At 41.6% G+C, this 17,164-nt stretch overlaps 1 protein-coding gene across 1 annotated transcript; it reads left to right on the plus strand.

Moving 5' to 3' along the window:
• The first annotated feature begins 3,854 nt into the window (after positions 1 to 3,854).
• Positions 3,855 to 16,076, plus strand: GPRC6A (G protein-coupled receptor class C group 6 member A). Its single transcript, XM_009944851.2, has 6 exons — positions 3,855 to 4,048; positions 5,660 to 5,963; positions 8,080 to 8,907; positions 11,487 to 11,699; positions 13,114 to 13,237; positions 14,956 to 16,076. Exons 1-6 carry the CDS (start codon positions 3,855 to 3,857, stop codon positions 16,074 to 16,076), a joined length of 2,784 nt encoding a protein of 927 aa, XP_009943153.2.
• The last annotated feature ends 1,088 nt before the right edge of the window (positions 16,077 to 17,164 follow it).

Raw genomic sequence — 17,164 nt, forward strand, 5'->3', positions numbered from 1 at the left:
GTTTTCTCTTGCCTGGTTATTATGTCATTTATTACTTGTATCAATATAGCCTATATAATGTGGAGGATCATCATAAGTGAAGGACAGTAGTTATTCTAAAGAGCTTATGATCTGAATCAGAAGGTAATATTGGGTAATTGAGTAATATTCCCAACTAGGGTTGGAAAGTCATGGCAGAAGTCTGTGCAGATCAGGCACAAGAAGTCATTGGTAGAACTGTGAACAAACCCCCCAGCTCAAATTTCTGACTCATCTTCCTTCGTGGCTCACATCTTCCACAGGAACAACCTGAGGAGGAGTGGTCACTCTTGACTTACACAAGCATCAGCTTCCCTACAAATGACAGGATTTTATTTGAATCCTGCTGGGTTCCCCAAACAGGGCAGTCTCCCTTGTGCTAGGGCAGGTCCTGTCCTGCATGAGGAGGGTTGTCGCACTGTTTTGAACAACAGTGAGAATATCCAGCTTTATTCTTTCTTTCCTTTCCTTTTGTGTATACTAGCAGAGAATTTAGCTCTGTGCTGTATGTTGGTTTGGGAAGAGCACGATTAAATGTAGCTTAAAATAGAAATTGATGAAAAATATCTTCAACGTTATCTGACTGTTTGGGCTTCAGAGAAGAGATATTCCAGTTGGAATCTAACCGATTAACTTCTCCATGAAAAACAACAGCTAGGACAAAGAAATTCGCCAGAATCTTGATGTTTGTTTCCTGCACAGTGTAGTCTCTCTTTGCTTGTCCAAGCTACTGACAGTTGCAAAACTTCCTTCTGCACAAAAGCCATAACCTGTCCAGGTTTAGAGGCTGGAAAGACAGGAGAGGCAGGTGGTCTGTTTACAGATATCCACTGCTCTGAGGGCACACTCGGTTGGCCTCATACTCAAGTCCCCCTGGCTTCTCTTGCACATTTTGGATTGTCGAGCTTTTTAATAGGTGTGGCACTGTTGCCAAAAATTTATTAAGTGTAGATTTCAAAGAAATCACCTGCAGGTTTAGTGCTGAGCTTGACAGGGCTGTCTTCCAGAACCCACCTATTCTGGTCCTTCTTAAAGGGAAGCAGAAGTCCAGGTGGAAGAGCAGCCATTTTAGCATGGCAGCAGGTAACTTCGAGGCGTACAGAGATACTAACAGGGCATCTTTGTCTCCCACCAGATCCTCCAAAGCCTCTTAGAATTCGTCTGTGGCTCTCAGAGTAGCTCTGGGTTTGGTAGATCCTGTTTTCTGCCTTTGCTCAGTCCATCAAAGGCTGCTTTCTAGAGATGATGCTATTTCAAGACTTCCCCTGAATCTTATGCTTGATTCTACCTGCTAGAAAATACTCCTGTGCAGATAACTGTAAAAGTGTAATGATGTTACAATAATACATCGCTAAATTTTAAGCAAAGAAGATTTTGTACTAGACACTTATTTCTATTGGTATTGAAGTGTCAATGAATAAGGGTATTTGCAAACACAGTTGATTCTTCAGTACTAGGTTAGGCTGAGCTATCTCCTAATGCTTCTAAGTACTTCTCATCACTGGCAGTAATTATGAGATATAGGTCTTGAAAACAAACAATAACGATAAAAACCCCTCCCTGTGAAAATACTGTACACTGTGACGTGAACTCAATGTAGTTGAATATGAAGCACACCTCATTTTGTGATGTTTTTATAAATAACATGAAATTATGCACCAATAATATGTGATGTTTATTTTGTCTACTTCCACTTTCCAACGTGACCAAGTAGGGATTTTAGTTTGTAGGCAAAATCCTTTTCTACAGAAACTAATAGGGTTTTAGAGACTGGCCAGAGTAAAGTTTCTTTGCTGCTTCTAATCATAAATTTTAACAAATCTGAAGTTTCAAATTATCAGTACTGTATTTCCATTGAATCCTTAATGCAATACTTAGTTTTAGGTCCTTAAAAGTTTCATTTTATATTAGAGGCATATGGCTGAATATTCTTATGACTTGCTTAAGAAAATGACTAGTTCCAGTCTTACGCTTTAACAATGTAAATATAATTTGGCAGGAGATTTATATGCAAAGTAAGTTATGTGCGAAGTCAGGGAGAACGAAACACCAGAGTATGTGGAGCCAGGCTTTAAGGTACATTGCTTGGATGGAAAGGAATGGGTACATGAACATTTGCAAATGAATTTCTCATAACTCGGGGCCGGAGTCTGGCTACATTTACACTGCTGTAAGTCAAGAGGAAAACCTTTGGAATAACTGGAACTTTTCCAAGCCAGTGTAGAAGCAGAATAAACTGCTTATTACCAGATGCATTAAAGAAAATGCAGGCAGCTGTTTAATATATGAGCTGACCCAGCAGTGAGAATACCACATGGATAGAAAGAAGGCAGATGAAAGAAACACAAACTGTTACATTATAACAAAGAAGAGGCTGAATGGTGGCTTAATTGGGGACTAATATTTGCATTTATGAGTAATATGTCTACTGCATTTGTATTTGCAAGAAATATCTCTGTTGTAAGCGTATACCCTAACTACAAAGACACTAATGAGAAAAAAAGCAAAGTATAATAATCCAAATAATTTATATGGTATGCATTATGCTTATCAGAAACAATATGTAACAGACATCCAATTTCTCTTTTTTGCTTGCTAGAAAACAATCCTTGGTTCAAATTTGCTGTGTAAAAGCCAGCATTTTTAATAGTATAATCATAGTCAATAAACACTATGACTGACCCTATTCTTCTGAGAGTGTTTTGGCATACTACCAAAAGAAGCAAAATCTGAAGAAGCCATCATAAGAAAGCAGAGAAACAAGACAATGTCGAGAACAGAAACAAGACTATTGTCAAATCTGGGTGTCTTACATAAACTGGTATTGTTTAGTAGCATCAGTCGTGTTTCTGTCCTAAAGAGGTTCGCTTTGGTGTTTATGGTTGGAGTTTCTGAAAGATGAGAGTCCAGCCCCTGCTTCTTTTATCCCAGTTGCCTTCTGGCACAGCACCCGATTCCTGCAAATCTGAGGGGAATGGTGGCACCGAGAACAGGTTCTTCCCAGTCCTCCCTCAGCACGGGAGCTGCTGCTCGTGTGCTGGTGTCCTCTGTCAGAGGGGGAGGAGAGCATGCTTCCCTCCTGTCAAAAAAATAGGACTAGTATTTTGTTTTCCCACTGTTCTGTGTTTATCAGATTAACCAGCAGCACACATGGCCTGGCTTGTAAGTGCAGAACCTAATCCAAAGCACAATGAAGTCACCAGGAGCTGTGTGTGCAACAGAACCGTGAATATACCTTATCCAAATGATTTTTATACAAAGATTTTCAAAATTATAAGAAAAGAGTTGAGAGAAAAGCAGTCTTTTGATAGTTTGGGAGTGATTTTTTTTTACCAGAGTCTGACCTAAAGCATACTGTGGCAAGGGGGTCATTTTTCAGTGCTGTTTGGATCAGATCCTTAAAACATGGTCACAGCAATATCACTACCATATTACATGATTTCTTCTCACCCTGCACTTAGTTGGAAGGTATTCAAGACAAGCCCAAGTTTATACCAAAATATTTGCCATGTGTTTCAGATAAGGTATAATAAACTTTGAACACAGCAGAACAGACTTTATGTGCAACATTTCCTTTAAATCTCATTTATCTTTCTCCCTCCCTCTTCACTCTCACACGCCTGCACCCTCATATTTTATGTGACAGCGTTGCTTTAGTACCTTCAACAAAATAGCCTCCGCCAGTCAAGCAAACATAAGCACCTTATGAGGTGTGACTAACTTCTGAGCACAGCCCTTTTGCTTTGCTGCTGTTTACAGATGACATGGGAGCCCTTGGTGGCCCTGCAGCTCCCTGAATTGACTTCAAGCTGGTAGTGAGCAAGTGAAACAGAAACATGGCATTCGTTAGCTTTTTGATCCCCTGCTTTGTGATCAGCGCTGATCTTGCTTTCTCTTGCCAGAATACTGACGACTTCGTGGGCGCCAGTTCTCCAGGGGACATTGTTATTGGAGGCTTATTTGCAGTTCATAGTGAAATGCTGCATCCAGAAGAATATCCCATCAAGCCAGTAATTCAGAATTGCGCTGGGTGAGTAATACTGGAGATTATATATACAGCAAAGAAGAGATCGTTGATGTTGGGCATTTACCTCTTATAAAAGAAGATCAGCAAAATCTGGTTCTCTCGCATTTCTTAGTCTTTAAAAATACCTTGGACATCACACAAATTGCCCATAAGTTGATACAGGAGGACAAAGTATGGCAAAGTTACAGTAAAAAATACTGTGGCTGCCTGAGGAATGGAATGAGTGTTTGATCTTATTTCAACCTTCATATAGAAGCAAATAGTCCTGGAGGTTTGGGCTGAACAATCATTTAATTTCCACATAAATTCTAATTTGCTGCTATATGTCAGAAGTTCTCTGCATGTGGTTGTTCTTTATTTGATATGAAGTTGAATCTGGATGATTTGAACACAGGCAGACTGTTCCATTTTACCTAAGCACATATTAAAGTATGTCCCCGACCTCACAGGGCAGATCAGTTGTAATGTATGATAGTACCTTCCTGATTGTCTTGTAATTATTAATATAATTACTACAACTATTGGACTTTGTATTATAATTGTGGCATTATGTTATAGGACAGACTACATAGACACTATGTCATGTATGCATTCAGGTTCAGACTGTGCGTTAGAATATTATTTTTGTTGGCTCCAAATCCTACTGTGCCTGAAAGATTGATTTTTCTGGAAAGGATGCAAATGAAACATGGTGAAGAACTTTGCTTTAACTATATACTAACACTTTTCTAAGCCTAGGAATTCCAAATACGCATTTTATTTAATTTTAATACAGGTGCAAATCCTCAAATTTAATTGAATGTTACACACAACTTAATTCCACACCTGAATCTAATAATCGGTTGGATTATCCATCTGGATTTATTTCAAAATGATGTCAAAGTTGATAATTGATAATGATAATTTTTTCAGTCTTCCATTATTTTTCTATGGAGTCATGAATTGTCTCAGGTCTATTTGAAATTTAATTAGTTTGCAAGATCTGTAAACTTTAGAGAAGCTGGCCTGAGAGGAGGGTTGGTTGCATTGCAGACATTTTGTGCTAGCACAGTTCTGATTAAGCATCTGTTATTATACTCACTGGAGATAAGGGGAATAGCTGTACTAACTTCATCAGGTTTAGAGAGGCTTTTAGGAAAATCGATGCAACCTCCAGAAGACCTCAACCTCTGAAATATTTTCTTCTATTCTAAAATATTTAGTCCTTTATTTTCTCTCTTTCATGCTTTTGGTGAAAGTAAATCTATTTTTAAAAAGTTTATTGGGTGTATGGAGTAAACTGGAACAGCCCCACTAACTTTGACAGATGCTTCCTGAAGATCTCACTTGCAGTTTTTCATGTACCATGAAAATTCTGTTTTTTCAGAAAATAATTTTTATTCAGATGTATTTTATATTTTGTGTTTATTTTGCTTAATCTTCCACTTCGGTGAGACAAAAATGTATGATTTCTAATCTTTTGTACACTAAAACGCAAGCAAACCACACAAAATGTACTATCCATCATTTGTTTTCAGTAGCTGTCAAGTTCTAAGGGATATGCTCAAAACAGACTGCTTTGGCCTTGTTCCCAGCAATGTTTTTCTAAAACGAAACTTCTGTGTTTCCTGACAGCTTTGAAATTCAAATTTTTCTTCAGACACTTGCAATGATACATGCTATTGAAATGATCAACAATTCAACATTGTTATCTGGAGTTACTCTGGGCTACGAAATCTATGACACATGTGCCGAAGTTACAAAAGCCATGGCGTCCGCTCTGAGGTTTCTGTCTAAATTCAATTCCTCGGAGGATGTTGTAGAGTTCAAGTGTAACTACTCAGACTACGTCCCGAGAATTAAGGCAGTCACTGGAGCCAGCTACTCGGAGGTGTCGATGGCAGTTTCAAGGCTGTTGGCTCTGCAACTAATCCCACAGGTGGGTTTGAGGGAATTAATTCGTTTTGGACCGAGGGTCAAATTTACCATGCTTAGCGTAAAGATGTGGCCCTGATCAAAGGGGTTTCAAAAGCCACCTGTTTGCCACAGGGCAGGATATGGCTCAACCTAAGGATGTCAGGAGGGGTGGGTCTGAACTCCAAATAGAGGGCTTGATTCCCTTGCCTAAACTGAGGCAGTAAGGGATATTTTATATGCACGAGGCACATGCCTCCGAGTGCTGTTGCAGGATGGTGCTGGGCTCTTGGCAGCCTGGCAGCGCCATCAGTCAGTCCTGCACGGCTGTGCCAGTTACTCCAGCGTACCTTGGATGACACTCAGGACTTTCTTCAGGCAACCAAGCTACACCCGCCATGTCTAGTCTGGCTGGTGGTGAATATGACAATACCCCATCTCGAGCTGAAAAAAAAAAAAAGACCAAACAAATTTGGTCAGAAATTTGGAAATTCTCTCTTGCCTGAGAGAGATTAGATTTCGAGTCTGTTATAACTACGGACTGGGAAGTGAGGAATGAGGAATATTGCTCTAAACCACAATTTTACTCCTGTTACTCCTCAAGAAGCTGTAGAAAAGAGGGAATACAACTCTCTAGATCCACCCTGGTACTTCTCAAAACATCTGTGTCTATTTCTAACCTCCCTAGGACTAGTACAGTCCCACACTTCTTTTTTTTGCTCTTAGGCCGGTGCTTACATTTCTGTTTTCACCATTGTAAAAGAGTTGGGATCAAGACCAGGACCAACAAGGAAAAAGGAGACCCACTTCCACACCATCCTGCATTGCAGGTTGGGTTTGGCAATTTGACATAAATCACCTCACTGCAAAGTAGCAACATAGTGACCAAACAGGCAGCAAAGACATAAAAACTTCACAAAACATACCTTCTGACTGAATCTTCTCCTCTGCAATGGTAGGAAGTAATTATGAGCTCCAGCTCCACACAAGAGCCATAGCAAGTATGAAAATTAAAATACTACACTTGAACATAATCAAAAGGCAAGTGATGAAACAAATCTGCACTGGGACGAAGAGATGGAAAAGGTGACACAGCAGATTTTTCTCATCAATAGCATCTGTAATCTTCTGACATCAGTAAGATCTGGTATGCCCTCTGGACAGGTGACTCTCATTTTGGAAAGCTTAGACTTATTTTTTAAGAATCGCACAGAATCACAGAATGGTAGGGGTTGGAAGGGACCTCTGTGGGTCACCCAGTCCAACCCCCTGCCGAAGCAGGGTCACCTACAGCAGGCTGCACAGGACCTTGTCCAGGCGGGTCTTGAATATCTCCAGAGAAGGAGACTCCACAACCTCCCTGGGCAGCCTGTTCCAGTGCTCCATCACCCTCAGAGGAAGAAGGTCTTCAAGAAGAACTCCCAAGCAATGTAGGAAATACAAGTGTAGTAAAAAAAAGCTCCTACAAACAAATAGAAAAGGATTAAAACTAGAGACATATAAATAACAACATTCCCTTTATTTTTTTTCTAGCTACATTCGCAAGAAAAAGGTAGTAAATCTGTTATATGAAAGAATTACAGCATTCTGTAGTTTTTGTTACTATTTGTTTTTCTGGAACTTTTTCTTCTAATAAACTTAATGATACCTTTAAAATATACTAATTAAATCTTGGAGAGAAAATATATATGTGAGCGAACCATACTAACATAATCAGTGATAAAAAATACTGGAAAACGTAAGGGTACTAGCAATTTGAATAACGACTCAAACAATATTTAATGCTTCCAATGTTTTAAATACTGTTTTGAATAGCATGTTGATGGTATCTGAATGGAGTAAACCAAAATCCTTATACCAGCATAGCTGTCATATCCATTTTAAAAGGTTTTATTCTCTGTCGTCACTGAAGTAATTATGTGGGCGGGGATGAAAACAGTGGAACTGGTACTGGGCATGAGCCTGCGTCTGAATGGCAGGGTGAGGGAACCTGCCCCATTTGTCTTCATCTTGTTGATGCTCCCTCACAGGATTACAGAGCCTGGGTCAGTCTGGGTGAGAGAGCAATCACGGCAGCTCTGGATCTCTTGGTGTCCTTTGGAGGAGACGGTCTCTGTAACTGAATGGTTTGCTCTCCCTAGGTCAGTCCTGCATCATCAGCTGAAATCCTCAGTGACAAAGTCCGGTTTCCTTCTTTCTTCAGGACTATCCCCAGTGATTTTCATCAGACAAGAGCAATGGCCCGCTTGATCGGTGAGTCTGGGTGGAACTGGATTGGAGTAATAGCCACTGACGATGACAACGGGCGGTTCGCTCTGGAGAGCTTTGGGGTCCAGGCCGTGGCAAACAACGTTTGCATAGCTTTTAAAGAAATGCTGCCTGCCTATCTCTCTGACAACACCTTTCACACCAAAGTTGATCAGGCAGTTAAGAAGATTGTCAGGGAAACCGGAGTAAATGTTATTGTTGTCTTTATGAGACAGTTCCATGTGCTCGAACTATTTAAGAAGGCAATTGAGAGGAACGTAAATAAAATCTGGATTGCAAGTGATAACTGGTCGGCTGCAGTCAAAATCAGTACGATTCCCAATATCAGACAGCTGGGAACCATTGTGGGATTTGGATTTAAAAGCGGAGACATCTCCACATTCCAAGACTTTCTGAGAAACCTTCATGAAAAGCCCACTGACAACAACAAGTTTTTGCGTGAATATATTATGCTTTTGTCAGTCTGTGCACACCTGGAATATCATGATTTTCAAACATGCATTTCAAACCAGTCCCAGGATGATCTACTGCAAAATGTTGAGAATAAACATCAGATATGGAGAGATGACTTTTTGAGTGCTAACATTGAATCAGGATTTATCCACAGTACCATACTTGCAGTCTATGCCATTGCTCACTCCATTAAAGGGCAGTGCAAAGACAGAAACTGCAAGGATCCCTCTGCCTTCGCTCCCTGGGAGGTATGATGTTAATTCTTTCAGGTCTCATTCTCTCTGCATAACTTTCATCTCATTTTTACTCCCACATTCCTGGATTTACTAGCTTGGTCGTTTTACTAAATGACTTTTCACTCCTGTTCCTGCTTTGCTTCACCAAATGAAATCAAGACTATGTGCTAGAGCAGCAGAATCTAATGGCTGCAGTGATGAGAACTAGACTCCAGGTTTGTCTCCCTTTTTTTGGCCCGTGTAGGTGCAGTAGCTCCTGGTGCTAAGCCATGGCTGTGTTCTGCTGTAGGTAGAGAATGCAGAATTGCGTTTCACATATAGATAGCTAACTGATGGCCAGTAACTGCATACCCACCATCTCCTCCTTCATGGATACAATAGCAATGGCTGTCAACGTGTGGCTCCACAGGTGCAGAAGGGGTCTTTAGCAGCTGGGCTTCATTAGCTACCCAAACACTCGCCCCATCACCTTCAAAGAGCACACAGAGTTGGCAGCAGCTTGGATGAAGGCTCCAGTCTCTGGGCTCCTTGCTGGAACGTCTTGCTAGCTACTCATGTGAGGTAGAATAAAAATCTATAGTCAATCTACAGTTGATTTATCAGCTACTCAGCTATTAATGGTTGCTCCTGTTGCTGCAAACCACTGCAATACATAGCAATGAGTGCTCTTGGAGGTGTTACAGGAGAGGAGCATTCACCAGAATGTTTCAGTTTCCCTCTCTCTTTCTCTTTAAGCATTGCCTCTGTTTTGTCTGAATTCAAGTATTTTCCTCTATAATGAATCTTTACTTGAAAGTGAAGATGCAACAGACTGTTCCTCTGTCTGATCTTGGTTTGTACTGAAGTGACTGGTAGGAAAATTACACACAGTCTTTAAGATGGGTGACATACTTGTTATCAGGCTCTGCTGGGTGGGAAAAGAAGAGGAAAAATCAGACAAGTAAACCTGGCCTGACCTTTTACCCAAGAATCTGCTCAGCAGTATTCACTTTTACACACTTTTACTCAGAGGATTAAACAAAGTTCATTTAAAAGTCAAACAACCACTGAAGCACTCTGACTTGCTCTGACCTCTTACCCTAGGTCAGGGCAGGTCAAACCAAGATAGAGGATTTGAAAAAAAAACCACAAAACAGTAACAATCAGACTCTTACATGAATTTGTAAATGCAAATGGGACAAATTCAGGACTGCTCTACAGGGAATGCAACTTTATGGAGCTGCATTTACAGCATCGCTGAATTAAATCCCAGAAAATCCAAATCTAAAGTCCTGTTAAGAGGCTGAGAACTCATGAAGAAAACTGAAAGAGACAGTTACTCCCCCTGTGCTCTTTTCATAATACATTTCCTCTATACTAAATTCAACCCTCCAGAATATATATATATAAGGGTATATATAAGGCTTAGGATGCAACTAATCCATATCACACCTCTCCTCATAGAGAGAAAAGACAGAGTTACTGGTGTTACAGACTTTGCAAAAATGGCCATCGATTAAATCAAAATGTTGCTAAATATCAGCCCTTTCTGTCTGAAGACCAAGATGTATTAAAAAATCTCTGTTGTTCCCATATTATTAGAAAAATTGGAAAAATGTAGAAAAGAAAGCTTAAATGACTCGTCTGAGGATACAGAATACAAAATTTCTGTTCAGTCCCACATGACTATGCAACATCCAACTCAGATGAAATATTGGTTAGAAGCACACTTTGGTTCTTCATAAATTAGAAGAGATGCAGTGAGAGTACACAAACTCTCAAAAAATTATGCTGTACATGAAAAAATTACATGTTATATGCACCAGATACATTACATACATATATATCTGCCAGAGCATATTGAAATAATATACTTGTCAGTATGTTTTTTAAATACTACAAATATCACAAAAGGATCCAGGTAACAGTTTACTTTTCAAAGGGCACTTAAATTCAGCCTTTCACCAAAACCTGGAGGCTTTTTCTTGTTAATTAATCCCTGTTGCCAAAAAATATGGCCTTGCTGTTTGTCGCCCTTGTGCCATTGATCACTTCATCTGAGCAAGCTGGAACTTATTGTTCATTTAATGGTGAAGTCTCACCTTGCAATAAACAGTGTCAGTCAGTGGCACAGCTGAAAACGACGTTGCAGTAGATATTTCCTGACACTATGGGGGGAGGTTACTCTGGAAGCAAATGTTGCCCAGATCAGCTCTGGTGACAGTAAAGTAACAACAGGAGCATCACTCACAGTCATTCTTTACAAGAAGGGGAGTTCCAAAAGGTGATTAGTTCTTGCAAGCAGAAATATTTTCTTTGCAGTCACAGTACCAAAATTTCCAAGGCTGGAAAAAAATACTAACATGAGTATTTGTACACATTGCACAGAGTTACAAAATTATGATTATTTTATTAATAGATCTTCAAGGTCAAGAGGATTGTCTGAACAACGTAATTCTGTGTAGGACATCAAATTAAACAGTTATAAAGATATCTTTTAATTTTAAGATTTCTTTTACTGCTAAAAAGTTATCATACAGATATTATACTATAGAGTTTATCATACTGACATGATACTGATGCATGTTATCATTCTTTACACTTATGTTCAGCTCCTTGAAGAACTGAAAAAAGTTACAGTAATTGATGATGATAAAGAAATCAAGTTTGACTCCAACGGAGATATGAGCACCAATTACGATGTACTTCTTTGGAAAGAAATTGATGGCCACATGGAAATCACCACTATGGCGGAATATGACCCAGAGAAAGGTGACTTTATCTTTGAGGATGAGGAGAAAAAAAATGAATTTCTGGATTTAAAGGTAACTTTTAATTTGTTGACAGAACATGTGAAATTTGCTTCATATGTTTTCTTCTCCCTCCAGTATTTACAACTGAAGCATATGTCAGCTAGAAATCTTTCTTGTGGTTTCATGTTCCCCTTTTAGAGCAAAGAATCCTCTCTGGGTTTATTCGACCACCTTCAGGCACCTTGAGAAGCAAGTTAGCCTGTAAGCAGCCTCAGTGATTTGAAATTGAGTTATTTCTCCAGCATGCTCCTGGAAAATTTCCTAAGATGAGTAAATCAGAAGTTATGTCTGTCCTAAGGGTGCTATTCCAGAATCTTGTAAAGGGGTTTTAATATAAAAAATGACTGTGTATAGAAGCCCCCTCTCTTAGGTACCACCATCATTTATTTTGTACATGAAGACTCAGATCTGTTGACTTTACTGTTTAAAAAAACAAAAAAATAAAAAAGAAAGAAAAGTTTTGTTGATTATTTGCTCCTGTTAGACCTGGGGTCAGCACGACTGCAGGACTCTGAGGCAGGTGGCACCACCTGGAGCCCTGGCACTGGTGTAGACAGGACTAGTGGGTGGCCTGGGCCAGTTCTAGCTGGATCATCTGTCATCTGTGCATGGGTGGAAGTCTCGGTTCACTGTGCAGCTCCATGCTGCAAAGCATTCACCACTAATGGGGCGGGGAGAGGCTGCTTGCTAGGTGGGCTGAATTTGAGTCTCAGCGTGTGGACTCAGCTGATGGAAAAGGCTGAGGACAGAAGAAAGCTTCAAATCTTGCCCCTCTTTATGGCGCTGCCCAGGATGGCAAGGAAATGTCTCCACCTGCTTGTGAGCACAGTCTTGGAGGGAGAAGAAATAGCCATGTCCCTCAGGACTGCTTCTCCATTGCAAGGAGGACCTGAACTCAGACCTCGAGAGAAAGCCCTGATCACACACCCAAGTGGTGCTTCATGACTCTGGGGTGAGCTGCCGAGGGTCAGGAATGTGTCCCCCTAAGCTGTCTCCACCAGGCTCAGAGCAGCCAAGCGGGGTTTCAGGATCCTACTTGTGAAGCAGTCCACTTAAAGCCCCAGCCAGATGCTTCTGGGATGGCTTTGGATCTGATCCTCAGCAGTCTAAATCCCAGGTTCCAAGCTGGGTGAGACCCTTTGATCTGGATTTTAAAGGTACAGACAGTTCCACTGATTGGCACTCAGGACCAAAAAATAAAATTATCAGGTAAATAATGCCCCATCCTGTCACTTGCTGACTCTGTGGGGAAAATGCAAGAAACATGGAGCCTACAATGCCTTTTTTCAGCATCATTTTCAGATTCCCTTAAAATACATCATATGGAAAAAGTCTAAACTACAGAATTACTGGAGGTTTATTTTCAGTGTTTCTCAGGAGTTAGTTGTGCCTGAGCTTTTTTTTTCCTGTTCTCTGCACACTGCAGAAGGTTCAGTCAACATGTTCACAGCACTGCAGGCCGGGACAGATGAAAAAGGTTACGGCAAGTCCACACACATGCTGCTACGAGTGTGTTTACTGTCCGGAAAACCACTACAGTAATCAAACAGGTAAGGAACTGGGATCCCAATAAAGGCTTATTTAGAGATCAATACAATTGTTCTGGTTGGGTGTCATACTTTGGCAGCCTTGGGTATGACTTTGGCATGGGATTCAAATATTTGTTTATGCTCAGTTTCCCAAATGCAAGTGTTTGGCCTATAAAACTTGATTTAAATGCTTTTTATAAGACCAAATGTAGAGCAGTTAGATTTTCCAGTTGACTAGCGTTATTCTGTGTTAGGATGGAAAGTCTGTCTGATTTGTCAGTGAGACCGACTCTCCTTAGAACAGAGCTTTGCTTGCAGTCTGTCTGTGGTACACCCAGGCGATGAGGATGAAATTCTTCACTCTGAGGGTGGTGAGGCACTGGCACAGGTTGCCCAGAGAATCTGTGGCTGCCCCTTCCCTGGCAGCGTTCAAGGCCAGGTTGGATGGGGCTTTGAGCAGCCTGGCCTACTAGAAGGTGTCCCTGCCTATGGCAGGGGGGTTGGAACCAGGTGATCTTTAAGGTCCCTTCCAGCCCAAACCATTCTGTGAGTTTATGAAATTCAAGGCTTACGTATTTGATTACCAACATTGTTTTTTTCTTACCAAGGAGTACTGTGGAGTTTGACATAACTGTACAATAATATTTTCTAGTATCAAATCTGATGTGTACTTTACCACTGGTTCATTTGTAGGTTTGAGCAAAGTTTTTTAAAAGGGAAAATTAAATATGGAGGAGACAGATGAAATAAAGAAATTTGGGGTACAATGAACTTTTAATATCCTGAGAGCAGAAGGAAATTTAATTTTATCTTTTTAATTCAAATAATTGTGAAACTTCTTCATGTCAGACAATAGTAATTTTACAACAAAAGTAACCTTTCAGAGTATAATCTAAAGCAATGTTTATTCTTGCTGTTGTAGTTCAAAAACTATCTGTAAAGAGAAAGAGGGGTTTTTTTTCTAGTTGAAATCGGTAAATGAAAGAAACATAGCTCCAATTTCTGTAAGACAATTGACTTTTAATCTCAAGTCATTGTTCGGGTTTCAGTTAAAGTTTGCCTGTGCAGAGCTCTGGCCAGCTGATGCATTGCCAGTCAGCTGACCAAGACAGTTTTAGGACCTTGGTCATTCTCCCTGTCCCCTCCCTGCCCCTGGCTGCAGGCAGCCCCTGCTCCCAGCTGGCAGGCACTCTCCCTTTGCTCCTTCTGCCGCTACCACCGCAGCCACCACTGCCACCGCTGCCACCTCTGTCACCACTGCCACCACTGCCACCTCTGCCACTGGTGCCACCGCTGTCACCACAACTACTACTGCCACTGCAACCACCACTGCCACTGCAGCTACTGCTGTCACCACTGCCACCACAACCACTACTGCCACCTCTGCCACTGCTCCCATCTCTGTCACCTCTGTCACCACAACCATTACTGCCACCTCTGTCACCATTGCCGCTGCAGCCACCACTGCCACCTCTGCCACCGCTGCCATCTCTGTCACCTCTGTCACCACCGCCACCGCAGCCACCACTGCCACCTCTGACACCGCTGCGGCCACCGCTGTCACCGAAGCCCTGCAGCTCCCCCGCCCGGACGGCGACAGCAACATTGGGAAGCAGTCAGCCCTGGCCATCCCCGCCGCACCCCTTCCCACATCCCGCTTGTATCTCCAGCCTCCATAATCCACTTCGCAGTTTGTTTGCTTCGGGTTTCTAAGCTATCTCCCTTTTTTCTGCTTTCAGATATGGATTACTGCTACCGATGCAGCAACAAAACCTACTGGGCTCCCATCAACAGCACCACGTGCTACAGAAAGACGATCCATTTCCTTGCCTGGACTGACTGGTTTGCGATTTTCCTCCTCCTGCTCTCCGCTTTTGGGGTTCTACTGGTTTTGTTGATTAGTATAATATTTACTAAAAACTTGAGCACGCCGGTTGTAAAGGCGTCTGGAGGTCTAACCGTCTGCTACATCATTCTCTTCAGCCACTTCTTGATTTTTTTAAGCACCATCTTCTTCATAGATGAACCCACAGAATTCAAGTGTAAAACTAGGCAAGCCCTCTTTGGCATAAGTTTTGCACTCTGCATTTCATGTATTTTAGTGAAGTCACTGAAAATTTTACTAGCCTTCAGCTTTGATCCCAAGCTGCAGAATTTCCTGAAATGCATATATAAACCTGTTCCCACTGTGGTCACCTGCACTGGAATTCAAGTTATCATTTGCACCTTCTGGCTAATATTTAGGACACCTTTTGTAAAGCAAAATTTCTCAATCGCAAAAGCAATAATTCTAGAGTGCAACGAGGGCTCTATTGTGGCTTTCGGGATTATGTTGGGCTACATCGCTGCCTTAGCCTTCATTTGTTTCATATTTGCCTTTAAAGGCAGGAAGTTGCCAGAGAACTACAACGAAGCTAAATTCATCACCTTTGGCATGCTAATTTACTTCATAGCGTGGATTGTATTTATCCCTGTCTATGCAACCACATTCGGCAAATACCTGCCAGCAGTGGAAATCATCGTTGTTTTAATATCCAATTATGGAATCCTCTGCTGCACTTTTCTTCCAAAGTGCTACGTCATCATTTACAAGCAAGAAACGAATACAAAATCTGCCTTTCTCAAAATGATTTACACTTATTCCTCCAAGAGCGCAAGCAGCGTTGCTGTTAGTCAGATTTCTTCAGATTCAAAATCTTCCGGCTCCCGAGCTGCTCTCTCAGACTTGTGTAAGTGTGAGAAAAACTCTGTGAATGGAAACTGCCATTTCCAAGTGCCTGGGCAGAGAGTGATAAAAGGGAAAGTTCTTCCTAAAAATACGGCAAGGACTATGGCCAGGAAAAGACTCTCCAGCATATGACTGGGTAGCATTAAAGTACTAGAAGACAGAAAGCCATCTTAGGGAGCCATTTCTCTTTCGGGTTTCTTCCTTCTTGGCATCCCCAAAGCGAGGAGGCCACCCGAAATGCCTTCTCCTCCGGTGCTTAAGCAGTTACCCATGGCCAGATGTGCAAGGCTCTCCTTGCTCGCGGAGCCCAGCCCCAGCTCCTGCGCGCGCCGTGAGGTGCAGACCCCTTCAGCAGCTCCCTGCCTTCCCCGGCCCGCGCCCGCAGACCTGCGGGAACCTCTTCCGCCATCTCACTCCTCCGAGCGAGGCAGAAGCATCAGGAAATTATTATTTCTCACAGACTTGTAGGTGGGAACATATGGGTTTACCTCACTTTTTTTGCATCTTTGAGACTCAGTTGTTTCAGGCACTCTTCTTCCCAGCTGGGTCCGCTTTACAGCTCAGACGGAGCCCTCTCCCAGCTTTTGTTTGACAGGGTAAACAAGCCCGTCCTTTAGTCTCCGCTTTTAAGATAAGCTTTCCATTCTCCTGAACATCCAAAAGTTACCTTTTTCACCTGATATGAGTGAATCCTTTTTTTTTAAACTCCCCAAAATTGCACACCTTATTCCAGACAAGTGCTGCAGTCACTTTTAAAGTTCCTTGTATTTACCAGGATAATAATGAACTAGAGACAGTTCTATATGAAAATTAAAGAATTTCTCTGGAGCTCTGCAGTTATACGTATGTCCATCTACTTTTTTGCCCCATAGTCTGAGGAAATACACTGATCCACCTTCTGTACCTCCTCTGATGCACGAGGAGAGAGGATCTGTCCCCAGTTATCTGCTTAATTGAAGATGCAATGTCAATGTCTAATGTCAAAACTTACAAACGCTAATCGATTCCTCTCGTCATCCTAAATAATGTAAAGACCAGGATCAGTGTGAGCACACCCTGGGAATTTTAGCTTTTTTGATACGTATTTTAAAAATCTGATTTTCAACAAGAAGATGAGAAGGCACCATGCCAACACGTAGAAATAGCACAGGAATGGACTGACATGAGCTGCACTGGATGAGTCTCTGCTCTGGAGCTCCATGAACACAGCTACACCGTGC

The sequence above is a fragment of the Opisthocomus hoazin genome, chromosome 2 (genome assembly GCF_030867145.1).
Source record: "Opisthocomus hoazin isolate bOpiHoa1 chromosome 2, bOpiHoa1.hap1, whole genome shotgun sequence".
In the NCBI taxonomy this organism is placed as follows: Eukaryota; Metazoa; Chordata; class Aves; order Opisthocomiformes; family Opisthocomidae; genus Opisthocomus; species Opisthocomus hoazin.

Coding starts and splice junctions, on each gene's coding strand:
- GPRC6A (XM_009944851.2), top strand. CDS start 3,855: ATGGCATTCGTTAGCTTTTTGATCCCCTGCTTTGTGATCAGCGCTGAT. Junction 4,049..5,659: donor GTAATTCAGAATTGCGCTGG/GTGAGTAATACT, acceptor GTTTCCTGACAG/CTTTGAAATTCAAATTTTTC. Junction 13,238..14,955: donor CCACTACAGTAATCAAACAG/GTAAGGAACTGG, acceptor TTCTGCTTTCAG/ATATGGATTACTGCTACCGA.